Source organism: Sphaerodactylus townsendi, linkage group LG02 (assembly GCF_021028975.2).
Source record: "Sphaerodactylus townsendi isolate TG3544 linkage group LG02, MPM_Stown_v2.3, whole genome shotgun sequence".
Lineage (NCBI taxonomy): Eukaryota > Metazoa > Chordata > Lepidosauria > Squamata > Sphaerodactylidae > Sphaerodactylus > Sphaerodactylus townsendi.
In genome coordinates this window covers 57,937,033-57,951,420 of record NC_059426.1, presented here as the reverse complement: position 1 = coordinate 57,951,420, position 14,388 = coordinate 57,937,033, and the positions used below count along the sequence as shown (strand labels likewise).

The 14,388-nt window shown below is 43.3% G+C and overlaps 1 protein-coding gene across 4 annotated transcripts in view; it reads left to right on the top strand.

The window, feature by feature from the left end:
* SEC22A (SEC22 homolog A, vesicle trafficking protein) overlaps positions 1-11,283 on the top strand; it is a 30,545-nt gene extending 19,262 nt beyond the window's left edge. For 3 of the 4 annotated variants that reach the window (XM_048484863.1, XM_048484861.1, XM_048484864.1), the window contains exons 4-7: positions 939-1,133; positions 3,222-3,340; positions 7,135-7,200; positions 8,483-11,283. In XM_048484863.1, coding sequence (XP_048340820.1) covers positions 939-1,133; positions 3,222-3,340; positions 7,135-7,200; positions 8,483-8,683 — 581 coding nt within the window. In that variant the 3' untranslated portion in view covers positions 8,684-11,283. The remainder of the gene's footprint in view (positions 1-938; positions 1,134-3,221; positions 3,341-7,134; positions 7,201-8,482) is intronic. The other variant, XM_048484862.1, reaches the window with a different exon arrangement.
* Positions 11,284-14,388: the final 3,105 nt, after the last annotated feature.

The following is a 14,388-nucleotide window of genomic DNA, read 5'->3' as shown; positions in this document are numbered from 1 at the left end:
TAAGAAGCGGGGAGATGTAGGGAGTGAAGTTTCCAGCGAACCCATAGAGGGCAGAACTGTAGGTGAAAAGCCTGGCAATGCTGGGTGCGGCTCAATGGGCCTTCCTCGGGTGCACACGCTCCCCCAACCCCCGTTCCTCCGTGAGTCCCTGGGTCATGTGAACTTCCACACCGGCTCCAATGCGATCACCTCAGGTGTCCCCATACAAAGGGACAAAAGGGCCCTTGCCCTCAGGTGAGGATTAGACCCAGACAAGGATGCTTCCTCCCGCACGTAGCAGCCCGATGAGATCATGCATCACATGATGATCTCCCGCTCTCCCGGACCTCCCACGCTCTCACCAAGCCTGCCCGACCCCTTTACACGCCCCCATTGAAACCCTAATAAAAGGTGTGAGGGGCGAGCACACGGCAGAGTTGCCAGGATCACGGGATCCCGCACTTCCTGCTGCTGGCTCTCTCCACCAGATGAAATCTCCGCGTCTCGTCTCTTCATTGGGGCCTCGTGGGTCAAGACTACATGGTTCTTCATAGAAGTTGAGCTTGTTGTGGCTCTTATTTGTTCTAATATTTAGTAGTTGAGTTTAGAAGACAAAAGACTTAAGTTAAGAACAGTCCTCTTTTTTGCAAAAATGTTTTCTGAATTAAAAGTTAAACCAAATACAATACATTCATTACATTAGCCATACTGTCAGGCTTGTCAGTGCATTCGACATAAGTTTATTCCTAACTAGATTTCTAATTTTTGGTGCTGCAAAATTAATTGGTCTATGATGTATTGGTGATAAAGCAGCAACAACATGTTCTGAGATGAATGTAAGAATTTCAAATAATCAATTTAAATGTGTGTTTCAAAGACATATATTGCCCATAAAGCCATGGGATCTCAAATGATTTTATTAACAAATGTCTGTGGGGGTTTTGTTTAATTTTGCACAGACAATTTCATTCAGAGGACCAAGCAGAGATATAATAATCCACGGTCTCTGTCGACAAAGATAAACCTTGCTGACATGCAAACAGAAATCAGGCTGAGACCACCGTATCAAATTTCCTTGTCTGAACTGGGTTCACCTAATGGATTACCACATACGTCCCTTAAGGACTACAAAGGTACTGGGAAAATATCTACAGGTGAGTTTGTTGTGAGAAATGTAACCTCGTTGGAACATATAGAAATTGAGCCTCTTACAAATTTTAAGATTGTTTGTTACAAATTATAAGACTTTGTCACATCTTAAGCTACTTTAATATCTCTTCCTGTAATGTATATAACTATTAATACAGTCAACAGAGTGCTTAGTTCAAGTCCTTAAATGTAGTAAAAATCCATTTCAAACTGGGATCACTCTCTAGGGAATGGTAGCAGTGGTGGGATTCAGCAGATTCGCATCACTTCGGCAGAACCGATTGTTAAAATGGTTCTTGTAAACAAACAGTTGTTAAATTATTTGAATCCCACCACTGGAACCGGTTGTTAAATTATTTGAATCCCACCACTGAATGGTAGCCTTGGACATAGGAAAAAATTCCACATTCAGCTATGAAACTCACAGAGTCACTTCAGATGGAAATGAGTGTGTGCTTTTAAATGTACAATTGGAAATTGTTCATGTTAGATTTTGACAAAAAACACTTTTACAACAGAAAGCTGCATTTTAATCACACACACACACACACACACACACCGTTATTTCCTAATTATATGTGAAACTCTGCACCAGTCAATTTTGGCAAAACTTAAGGAACACACTTTGTAGCTAGAACCAGTGCCGGTTAGATCGTCCCGTTCTCTTCTCCAGGGGAGTTGCCTTTGTCACTCCTGAGCTCTCGCTGACTTTATGAACTGCTTTTGGAGCGCCTTTTCCTGCTGCAGCTGTTCAGTGCAAACAACACAGAATGACACTCCTCTCTATATTAATGTTCCAGCTCATTAACTTCATTGTTGGCACCTTTACACTTGACTAATTTAAACAAAATGATTTAAATATGGTTCAGTAACCTTATTGTTGCACTCTCCATGTTGCCTAGACTACTGTAGATTTTGCTTTTGTTTTTTCCATATTCGGTTTCTCTCACTTGTTGTGGAATAGCACAGTTAACGGCTTGTACACACATCCAGTATGAATTGGCTGTCGTTTGTGTGCAGCAGGAATCCTTATTTCCACTCTGCTCTTTTTATTGTCATTATGATCGGTAAGAGAAATGTACATTGGACCTGTACATTGACCAGAGCATAAAGGAGATGCTTCGAGAGTCTTTGTAGTGCTGGTAACCTATCTCCGTTTCTTCATAAAGCAGACATCCTAAGGCTGTGATTTTAATCATGTTAACTTGGGAATAAACCTACAGGATCAGTTGGATTTCTGCATAAGCATGTCTAGAATCAACAAAAGAGTTGTTGATTTAGGGGTCCTGGATATAGCAGGAGTGTATACTACTTGACTGAGTACTAGAGGAAATGAACTTGTGGTGGCAGATGAAGTAGGACAAAGATGGATTGCCTATTGGAATACCTACTGTGGTTGTTTTAATTTAGAGAAGTTTTAAAATGTTACATGATATAGCTGAAAATAACTTCATCGCAAAAATGTTATGCATGAGGACAGGCACTAATCCTGAGGCACGCTAATTTGAGAGCTAGTCTCATTGAACTCTGTGGGCCTTACTTCTGAGTAAGCATGCTTATGGAGCTATAAATCGCTTTTTCAAACTGTTGCTTCTGCTTTAGTACAAAGAAAGATGCCAACAATGATAGCAGCGCTCCAAGAGCATGACTTCCTCCCAGTGGCTAATTGTGGGTTAAGTTTGCTGGTTATTTATTTTGTTCACTTACTGGCCTATTTCATCAGCCTTTCAACTTAGCCCTGAATAGCTTGGGTGCATTAACCTGACGAAAGTTTTTGCTTCTGGCAAAGTATATTTTTCCCACCATGCTCTGAAAAGGGATGCTTTTCACTATTTTAGATTGTATTTCTAGAAGCAGGAAACAATGAAGCGAGCCAGGAAGTGCTACTATTCACTTCTGTTAAAATGAAAAGGGGGCTACACAGTAGCAGTGCTTGGTGAATGGCACTCTGTATTAAACCAATGTGTTTTCTAACTTGTGTTGCATCATCCTAAGCAAGAGAAAAAAAGGCACTGAAAAATAGCATAGCCGCCTTCCCCCATAAGGAAACTGTCTTTAAATATTCATTGTGTTTTCTCCTCTGTGCCTTCCAGCTCCACACCAGCGACTGGAACCTGTGACGCTGTCAGGGATTGTTTCCTTTGTACTCAGCCTTTTATGTGGAGCTTTGAATTTAATTCGTGGCTTTCATGCTACAGAGAGTCTTTTGCAGGTAGGGTGACCATGTTGGTGCTTTTGTCGAGGAAAGATTCAGGAAGAGTTATCTGTAACTTGCTTGAAATGTTCTTGCAACAGTTAATGTAACTAAATAGTCAAATGCATATTTTCTGTGCATAACATAGCTAAATGCTTTTCTCCTTCTTTGAATGCTCTTTGGGAAGGCTTGGCAACAGGTAGATGGCAGGCTGGTTCCGGCCTCCTGAGGGGCTCTCCATCCCACTTCAGTCTGGTTGACATGTTTAAGATTGATCCTCCACTTCCTTCTATGTTGCAGGAAAAGTAATCTGGAAGAGAAATCTGCCATGATTTATACATAGCGTTGTTGCAAAATGTGACCTTAAGTCTCTTGGGGCCAGTCTGGTTGTTATGATTAGTATATGGATCAGAATTCCCATAGTGAGTTTGGCAGTATCACCTTGGTCCAGCTCGTTTAGAAGAAGCTCATTACATGGGTTGGAGCAATGACACCTTGAGTATTCATATCTGCAATCCATGTGAATGAAAATCTCGGGGTCTGTGTGTTCACAGTGCAGTGGCCCTGATTCACGAGCTCAGAGCCCTTCGGGGATGGGCGGTATAAAAATCGAATAAAATAAAATAAATAAATAAAGTATGAAATGATGTTGCTGCTGCATACTGTGAAACTTGCTAGTGTGATGGCTAGGCAAGATTTGAGACTCTTACTTTAAGAAAAAGGATTTTGAATGCTGCCTCTTTTCTTTCAACTGCAACCTCCCATTCTTAAATTATTAAGAGAAACCTTTGCCTTGCTAATAGTAATCTTCTGAGTTTCCAGAAATTTCTGTCAGGAGTAGAGAGTCAAAGACTGTGATTCCAGTCTGTTTCTTTCTATCCCCCCAAATCCCAAAGTGTTTTTTCCCCTCATAGCTGAATAACTTCGGTCAGCTCCCCACCCATCTGGGATTTATGGGGTTTTCAGTATGGCCCCTTTAATCTTAGAAATCCATCAGGGTTGTGCAGGTTAAGCTGTTCAAGAAAGCAGCAACCATCCAGTTTCCTCAGTGTCCAGATTTCAATGAGGGGTTATGGCCATTATTCCTCTGTTGGTGACTGACTAGTATATGATAAATGTAAAGGGTAATTGCATCCCTACTTTTATAATGTTCTAGGGCAGAGAAGCTTAGATGACTGCTATGAAATGAAATAGCTGCTTCCCTTTAAATAGATTCTAGCACTTTCCTTTAAGCTCTAAATTTGTCCATGATCCATTATTTTTAGTGACATTTAAGGTATACCTTATAGTAATTTTGAAATGGAAAGATGCCAGATCTATATGTGGATGTTGCAACACTCCAGTAACTTTAACGAAGTGGATGTCCTTGTTACCTTTGTAATATTTCATAGTTTCTCTGTGCTCTAGCAAGATTCCGTTGGGCACATAATGGAGTTATATTGACGTGTACTCTATAACTGTCAGAAGCTTACCGTTACAATTGATGACTTCATAGTTACTGTTCGGTGGTGGGAGAACTTTCCTTCTGCTGTGCATCTCATTGTACCTGTTCTTGCCTTTAAAAGCCCATCACTTTCACATATGCAGGAACTGCTACCCTCCCCATGTAGCTCACTGCGGGAGTCGTATACATGGAAAGCCACAGCTTGTTCATGTAAAATTTTTGTAATGTATAAAACCACCTTGAAGCTGTTCAAGATCTGGACTGGAACCTAAGTTTCCCAAACACATCCTGGCTGTTATGCTACCATTGGGTATTCCAGTTTAGTGAAAATGATCCTATAATACTTAGTTTTCTGTCAAAAGAATTACAGTTGCCATCTAATAAATATTGTCTTGTGGCTTTTCTTCGTTGTTACTTTGTAAGTTGTACTGGTGATCAGCGCCCTCTGCTGGATAATGTTGTAGTTACTATGATTCCTGAGATACAAAACTGCTCTATGTCAGGGGGAGCAAATGGGAGTATGGGCAAAGAATGCTAACCCTTACCCTTGCCTGGTGCTTATCTCTCCACAGTCTGTTCCCAGTTTAGCTTCCGTCTTATACATAAGCTTATACTCACCTTTCATACCAGTCTCCCACCCCCACCCCCACCCCCCACTAAAATTGAACCACTTCATATGCAGTTGAAGCAGATCTGAATTTAAAGACGTAACCTGTTTCTTCACATCTTGTGCAAAATTGGCCCAGTGTTAAGATTCAAGAGTCCAATTCTGCAGATGTGGAACTTGCCTTCAAACTTTTGCCAAAATAATGTGGTCATATCTTCTTTGTTGGCTGGAGTTCTTCTGTTACCTGCTTTTTGTTATATCTTGTACAGCATGTCATGCATACGGGCAGTTTGGCCCGCTTGGGAGTAGGGCTCAGTTGTATAACATTGACTATTAAATATAGGCACTCACTTTAATCATGCCACGATGGGGATGCATATCTGAGTATGTATCTTATTGAAAAGTGGAGCATTTCATATACATAGTGTCTGCAAACATATCTGATCTCTACAGTCATTTTCTGATCTAGAGGAGATCAACATTCAGAAAATGCTTCTGTGCTGAAATTTCCTCTGTAATGGGTTGAAAACAATGCTTTTGATGCTTTGAGAGATTTTATGAAACCAACTAGCGGGCCCAGCCACACTTCGCTGTGGCTCCCCGTGGGGTGGGGGTTAGGAAGGGCGGCAGGGCTCGCTGGGCTGTGGATTGAGAGCGTGCGCAAGGGTCGTCGGGGCTCGCTGCTGGCACACATGTGGAGGCTCCTGTGCAAGGGCCGGTGCGGGTGTGCGTGTTGCAGACGGGTGGCCTGATGGGAAACAGTGAAGCGGCCCCCTCGGTGCCCCCCCACTGGCTTTGTGTCGCTGCTTCATGATCCTGGGTCATGTCGCCCTGTCTCTTTCTGGGCGCGCCCCCCATCCCGCGCTGCCTGGTCCCCTGTGGTTGATCCCCGCAAGTGGCGTGGGGTCAGCTGGGGCAGTCACGCCTTGTTGTGGCTCACCATGGGGGGGGGGTTAGGAAGGGAAGGGGAGAGGCCACCCAGGTTTCTCCAGCGGCAGGGCTGGGAACGCTCCTTCTTCCTCTCCTCGTGGGCGGCAGCAGGCAGGGTAGCATGGCGTGCACGCGCACACCGTGGCAAGCCAGGCAAGCCATGCCCTTTCCCCGGACCAGTGGGTCCTGATTGGTCTGGCATGAGTTTGGGAAAACGTGGATTTGCCAGGCTCAGGTGTGACCTGCGAGCCCGGTGAAGGTCGGAAAACCTGCTCGCAACAGGAAGGGATGCCATCGCCAAATTTGGGAGCTGTCGATCCAGGTGTTTCGGCGTTAGGGCATGAGTAACAAACTCACGATTAGCTTTTTATATATATAGATTGCCATATTAAAAATACGATAAAATAGGAGGAAAGAGGAAATGGGGGCTTCCAGGAGGAAAAGAGGAATAGCTAGGAAGGGGAAACACGGGGAAAATGAAATTCCCACCCAAAAAGACCTTGTGGGTCCCCACTTGTATATTTCTAATTTCTGTGACTGGCAACTCCGAGCTTCTTCAAGTGTACTCAAACCACATCCAGTGGAAGTTTTGACTTTTCACAGCCAATACCCAAGCCTTGTCACAAACTGAGTTTGAAAGCCTCTTTCTTTTAGATTTGGTCTGCTATTTGCCATTTGCTGTTTCCCAAACATATGCTCAAACCATCCTGGCGTCTACAGACCTCAGTGCACGGTTCTGTCGACTTCGGCTTTGTGACTGGATGAATGCTGCAAGAATATCTTTTGCATAACAAGGAACATGTTGTTTTGAGATTACTCTTGTTTTTGCAGAATGAAGGCGAAGACTTCAGCTACGTCATTGCCTTTTTCATTGGCACAGCAGCTTGTTTATACCAGGTAAGATATGCCCCTTGCATGGTTAAGTGAGCTTAGGAAGCCATAGCCCATTTATTACTGAGCTTCAGTTCTGTCCAGTCTCATATGTCTGAATGAAGTCACTGTTTCCGGTTTTCTTCTGAATTCAGGTGATAGTGGTTCCACTGTCATTTGCAAAACTCTGTTTTGGTTGTGCTTGATCTCCTTTTGTGGAAAGTTTTGGAAGTAGTGGATTGCTAGAAACATTTCCTGAAACTTAAGAGTAGATTCTGAAGGCGTGTTTCTGTCAGTGGACGGTGTGTTTTGGAGTGTGGGGTTGGGTTTGATTTTCACCAACGTTCTCTTCCCATTGCATGCCCTACATACTCGGGGCACTTCAGCTGTCACACTCAGTGTTTTGTATCTTATCAGTAGATAGGTTTCTTGCATGAGGTAAAATTAATCCAAAGAGCCCATGGGGTGCATGAGACGGCATACTTTCTGTCATCAAAGTGATCATTTTGGGTACTGAACTGCAAGACAGTGTTCTACATTTTCAGAATAATCTTCTGCTTCTCTGCCTCAAGGTTATTTTGAGCCTTACAGCTCTAGAGAAATAGATAAGAGCAAGAGTCCAGTTGTATTCAGTTGCTGACTTAAGAGTAGTAGTAGGGAGATTAGAAAGAGAGGCTGCTGAATTACAACTAATAATGAAGCTCAATGCATTCTCCTGGATTGAATAGAGACCCAGGTTTCCTGTCTGATTATCAGTGCTGATTTCTCCACACCTCCAACTCTTCTGCATATCACACCTGATCCAGTGACACCTGACATTCACATGCTAGCTAGAGTCACTGAATGAACGCACTCTTGTCTACTTAAGCATAGATAGACTACCCTTCTAGCTGTATCTGAAGAAGCGAGCTGTGACTCACAAAAGCTCACATCCTGCCAGAAATTTTGTTAGTCTTTACGATACTACTGGACTCTTGCTCTTTTCTACTGCTAAAGACGCAATTAGATTTAAGGCTATGTGGTCAGACCCACCTCAAGATAACCCCTTCATGCTGCCTAAACCAACCAGTTAAGAGTTTTATTGCACTGTGGTTGCAGCACACCAACTCACATAATTTCACAGGCAGAAACATGCTTTATCTCAGAAACTGCCCAGAACCATTTCAAAAGTCTTAGAAAATCAAAAGGCAACATTTACTAGCACAGCAACAGATCTGACCTTGTGCGGATTTTGCTAGGATGTCCCTTGCAGTGCTTTAGCAACATGATTAGTAGTTCATGTTCCTAATGACTTCTTCTTTTTTTGCAGTGCTATCTGTTTGTATATTGTACAGGCTGGCGAAACATGAAATCCTTCCTAACCTTTGGCTTAATCTGCCTATGCAACATGTATCTCTATGAACTGCGCAACCTTTGGCAGATCTTCTTCCATGTGACCGTGGGTGCTTTTTCAACCTTGCAAATCCGAATAAGGCAGCCGCAAGGGAAGTCCCCAGATTACAATGTGTGACGGTTGTCCTGTGAACGCGGCAGCCTTGAGCCGAGCAGTATTCCCCTCAGGAATGACAGGCTTTTCTGTCAGAGAGAAGCTCCTCCTACTTGAAGGCATAAATGACTTGACAGTGAAATTCTTCCTCAAATGAAGACGTGGAAAAGGATTTGGGAACTAATTGGGGGACAAATGAGGTCCTCCGCTCTGCAGCAGGAAAATGTACTCTGAAGGGGAAAGAACCCCTCAAGAAGTCTGGAGGGCAGCAGGAAAAACTCCACATTCAGAACTATGAAAAAGGCAAGGATGCGTCTTGGACTCGTTCTGCATATCAAGTGATTTCTGCAACCCCAAACCAGTTTTGCCTTTGTGAGGCAGTAGAATAGGCTGTAATAAAAGGATGGCATTGCATATTAACAAACTGTTCAGTATGAATGAATTCCTAAATGCCAGATTATTGGATTGCACATCAATTTAATGGTGTGTGTCCGCGTTTTCCTTAATTAAAACCTCACCCGGAAACCATCTGTTCATGGGGATTAGCGCCTGGGCCCCGAAGGCTTGCCTTCTAGTTCTGAGTTAATTATGAATTGCTTTACTCTTTTTTTTTTTTTTTGCCTGTGCAGTTTGTTTGGAAAGAGATTTGGAAACTGACCTGTCTCCCCCGCCCTTCCCCTGTAAATAACATCACATGCGATCTTCAGACCCTTGATCTAATGATTGAGGGATGAAAAGAAGTTGGCTGAGGAGGGGCAGACCAAGCTGCAGAAGGTTTTTTCCTCTTCTCCGTTTGATGTGAGATAATAACAGAAGCTGGGCCTCATGCAGGCAGTTGACTAGCCTGATTGGGAAAGAGCCGAATCTCAAGCAATTCTGGCTTGAATTAGATGGGCAAGAACCCTGTCTGGGAACACAGGGAACACTGATAGCTTTTTGATCACTGAGCTGTATGTTTGTACACAGCAGGTCTGTTGTAGGAAGAGATGAGCAACCTAAGAAATTAGATGAGTGATGCAGAGTTTTTTTCACCCATCACAATCAGTCAGGAACCTTACGCTTCTTTAGGAAATGTGTTTCCTTTATAGACTAGACTATGATTATTCATTTGTTTTTTAGAATCACAAATAGGCCTTTTTGCAATTTCTCTTCTTGTTTGTGCAAGGAGTGAGGTTTTCAGAAGTATAGTATTCCTTGCAAATGCGTAAGAATGCTATGTGTGAATGCTTAGCTCCTCCTAGACTGTGCCGTGCATATTGGGAGAGCTTGGAAGGCCAGTATTTTCTGCAAAAGTAGTCTCTAGTTTTCTGGAGTAGTCTCTAAACATTCAGAAATATTTGAGCTCTGTGAGAAGACTAAAGGAGTTGGTGGCCATTCATAGACCTCCAGAGGCATATCGAGGGGAAATGGTGCCTGGGGACCATGGTGCCTGCTCCGGGTGCCCCCCTTGCCCCCCTGCACTTGGGGGTGGCTGGGACAGGCACCGTAGTAGCAGGCCGCGCCCATCCGAGCCACCCCTCTCCTCCCTCCAGGCCACCTCCTGCCCTCCACAGGCCCAGGGGAGGGCAGAAGCTGGCCTGCAGGGAGGTGGGGGTAGGGTGGGGCAAGACACTGTGGCGGGCAGCCCAGGAGCTGACCTAACACTGCAGTGCCCGTCCAAGCTGCCCCCTCCCCCAAGGGCCTGGGGAGGGAAGGAGGCGGCTTGGACAGGCGCCGCCACAGCAGGCCGGCTCTGTCTTTAGGTGCTTCCTCGTGCCGACCCAGCTGTTATGAGCCAGGTTGGCACAGGGGAGGATGGGGGTGGGGTGATTTTGTGGGGCCCTGCTGCTGTTGTGGGGCCCTGCTGCTGTTGTGCCTGGGATCATTTGACTCACCTGTCCTGAGGGCGGAATGCCACTGCAGACATCCCAAATCATCAGCTAGTTATAAGATTAGTGAGCCTCTCATTGCATTGGGGCAGTACAGAATTGTGTAACCAAGTCGCATCTACTCCAGGGAGATAGGCATGGAAAAAGATTCCACTAGGTAATTTTTGTGTGTATTCTTGTGTTGAATAACTGCATAATTGATTCCTGACTACGAGATCTAGTGTTTGGCTTCCAAAGGGGATAATCTCAAATGAGATGTGCTAGAACAGGTTTCTTTGTTGACTAGTCCAGTGCGAAGATCCTGTGCAGCAGTGTTTTGCTGCTGTTTTACGTATGTTTTTATTTTTTTACTGTTGCTTTTATGTTCAACATAACTAAGCTCTTGTGCCCTATCCAGGTAATATTGGGTGTAGCATGAGCTCAGAGTGTACTGTAGGTGGGTGGACTTCAGTTAATTGTGGTCCACTGGATAACCCCTTTGTAGAGAACTTGTATGATCCCCCAAAAAACAGACCAGAGGACCTTGGTTTGAATCCCTGTTATGCCTGAACTGTCAAGATATTCTGAGCATGCTCATGTTGTGAATTAACTCACACTGGTCAGTAATTGATATCCTGATTTCCATAATAAGTAAACCACACATATTTCAACTAATCTCTTCAGCTCCTAGTCTTTTGGGCGCTTCCTCTACTTTTGTTGTAATATATCTAGGTTCCACTAGGTGGTGATGCTAGTAAACACTTTGAAAAGGTAAAATGCTCTGGATTCTTTGTTTTGTATAAATACTCTGGTGCTTCATGCACTACTACACTTGTCATAGTGAGGTTGGAAGTTCAGGGTTTTTCACAGGAACATAATTCCTACACTGTTTGAATCATATAAAGAATACTTTCTTTACTCTATGACTTGGGTGGTAGTAAGAGACTTCTGTTGGTTTGGATTGTTAGTTTTGTTCCTTTCATATTAGCATAAAGATACAATACTAAACTTTCTAGGAAAAGACTTCAGCATTTTGTTTGAGCCAAACTCTAGTTTAGAGTACAGGTTTCAAAGTATACACCCCCCCCCTAAAAAGACAGAGGAGTTTATCCAATATAATCTATGATGGCACAAAACACAGTGTACACAGAGGACGTTTCACTTGATCAGTGTTCTTTCATGAGTGGAATAAGCTTTTTTCCTCATGTACAAAAATATAATGGTCAACAAACATAACATGTTAATGAAAACATCTTCATAGTACTGTGTGAACCTGTGCAGTATCTGAAGGAAGGTTGGTTAACACAGGCTAAACTGCTAATCAACACGATCTGTTGTGTATTCATTTACATGATCCCATGAATAAATCTGGCAATGTGAACTGGCTGTTAAGAGTTTTAAATAATCAGGGTGGATGTTTAAAGATAACTAGTTACACAGTAAGGAGAGGCAAATAAAATGTACTTCCAAGGTACCTTAGCCCTAACCATAGAAAGCCAGTCACGATTAAGTCCCATGAGATAAATTAAACAGCCTAGAGTCCACCTGGGAACTCTATGGAAGTAATGTAAGGTAAGCCCACTGAGTGGGGAAATTAAGCACTATTACCCCTAGGCTTTCAATAAATGTTAGTGTCCAGTAACAGACTTCCCTCTGTGATACACCTCTGAAGATGCCAGCCACAGATGAGGGCGAAACGTTAAGAACAAGATCTACCAGACCACAGCCACACAGCCCGGAAAACCTCCAGAACCACTTGAATCTGGCCGTGAAAGCCTTTGAACAAATGTTAGTGTGGTTGAAGAGAAATAGCCGCTCAGTCCCAATTTACAAAACCTTTTCCACTCCCCAAAATCTTGTCATCAATTCAACACAATTCAGCAGTTCTTGACATTCTGGCCATTCCCTTGTGGTTAATTTACAAACTCCTGTTTTTCTGCATACCTACTGAGTCCCTGGAGTATGTGGTGTCTGTTGAGTGGCCCTGTTTCGCTGTTTTCTTTATTTGTGTAAGGGCCAGACAGTTTTCTGTTAGATAAAACAAGGCTGTAAAAAATCCCTGGTTATGGATGGTGAGAATTCTTTGTTTATACTGACCAGAACTATGATGGGACTTCTCCTTCAGTGGCAGAGCACTTGCTTTGCAGGCAGAATGCTCCAGGCTTAGTCCTTGGCACGTCCACGTGAAGAATTTCTGGCAGCAGTTTGAGACACTTGAGAGCTCATTGCTGGTCAGAGTAAACTGGAGCCCCCAGTGTGGTGCCCGTGGGTGTCCTGGTCAGCACCTTTTCTGGTATCTACCAAGTATTTTTAGGAGGTAGGTGGGGTCAGATGGGCCTTTGCCCAGCAAGGCTTCTGGTTCGCTATTAGAGAACTGATTGGCTGTGCAGATTTTTAAATACCACTGCTTTGGCTGCAGCTGCCACCACAGCACTGGATGTTCACTGACTTAAGCTATGGTAGTTGTTATGCGGCTGACTCTGCATCTTGCAGCTATCATTTTGTGGCCGTGCCCACCACACTATGTCAGAATTCCAAAGGCACCCATAGGCTCAAAAAGTTGGGGGACCCTGTAGTAGACACTTTGGACTAGATGAACTAATAACCTCAGTAGAAAGTGACTTTGTTATGTAAGAAAGAGCAGCAACTGACAAACACGTCTAGGGCTAGGTTAGATCAGCCTCGGCTTCACCAATAACTCCTACATTTTCTTCTTGAATTTCATCCACATGAATGGAAATGTTAGCATATGCTTACAGCTGCAACAATATTTGTGCCAGTAGTGAAGGCACCCAAGCCCCAAATGAAAAGTTGGCAGCATTTATCTTTAAACAAACAAACAAACACTGATCAGGTGTTAACACTTAAATTCTGTTGACTTAAAAGATTTCAAGTGCTGAATTAAAACTTGGTAAAGAGGTTTGTTGACTGTTGAAATTTGATTTCTAATTGCTTTAGTTGACAAAAAGCCCCACAAATGAATTCATAATTCCAATTTATTTCATCATATTTTTGTTCCAAATAAGACTGAGTGCCATAATGTCAAATGGCAGAGACATGCTATTAGAAAGGTGATCCATGTACAAGTCTGATTTTGCACTTATGTGGAAAGGCAAGAAATATATTGCTGCACAAGCTTGCTCCAAGATTGAGGGCTTCTTTTAGCAGAAATTTTCTATTTCAAAAAACCAAGGGCATTTGAAACTTTAAAAAAATCTTCGCTTTCCAGGAAGAATTAAGGCACCATTCACACCTACAATAACAGAAATGATAAATTGAAGTTGCCACCTTAATCTTATGCCCCTGGTAGCCCAGTCAGATGTTGAATAGTCTGGTTGCTTATATCTTGGGCTGCAAGCATCTCTGCTGTTCTCTTGTTCATGTATATTCTCCCTCTCCCAAATTTGCAGTATTTGTTGTTACAGCTATTCCTTCAAATGAGCGTTCCATGTCATTAATACGGATGTGTAACCAAATTCTTATTAAACACTTAGACTGCTGTGACCAAAGTTCGGTGTTGTATCCATAGCTTACAGGATCTGAAAGAACAAGGTCGAGTGCAGCTAATTGCCTAGAGCCTTACTTGTGAGAGAGAGAGAGAGAGAGAGAGAGAAAGAGAGAGAGAGAGAGAGAGAGAGAGAGAGAGTCTTTTTGAGCATAAGTGGATTTGCAGTTGCTTTCATTCATCAAGCCCAAAGTGTTTTGATTTTAAAATGGAGATTTGTTATATACAAACTAGTGGGACCCGGCCACGCGTTGCTTTGGCAATCGTCCTTCTCATCACAGTCCACAACCCACACAGATGTCCATGCAGGTCCAATGATCCCCAGCATAGCCTTTTGGGAGCAGCAGTGGTGTAGTGGCTAAGAGCAGGTGCACTCT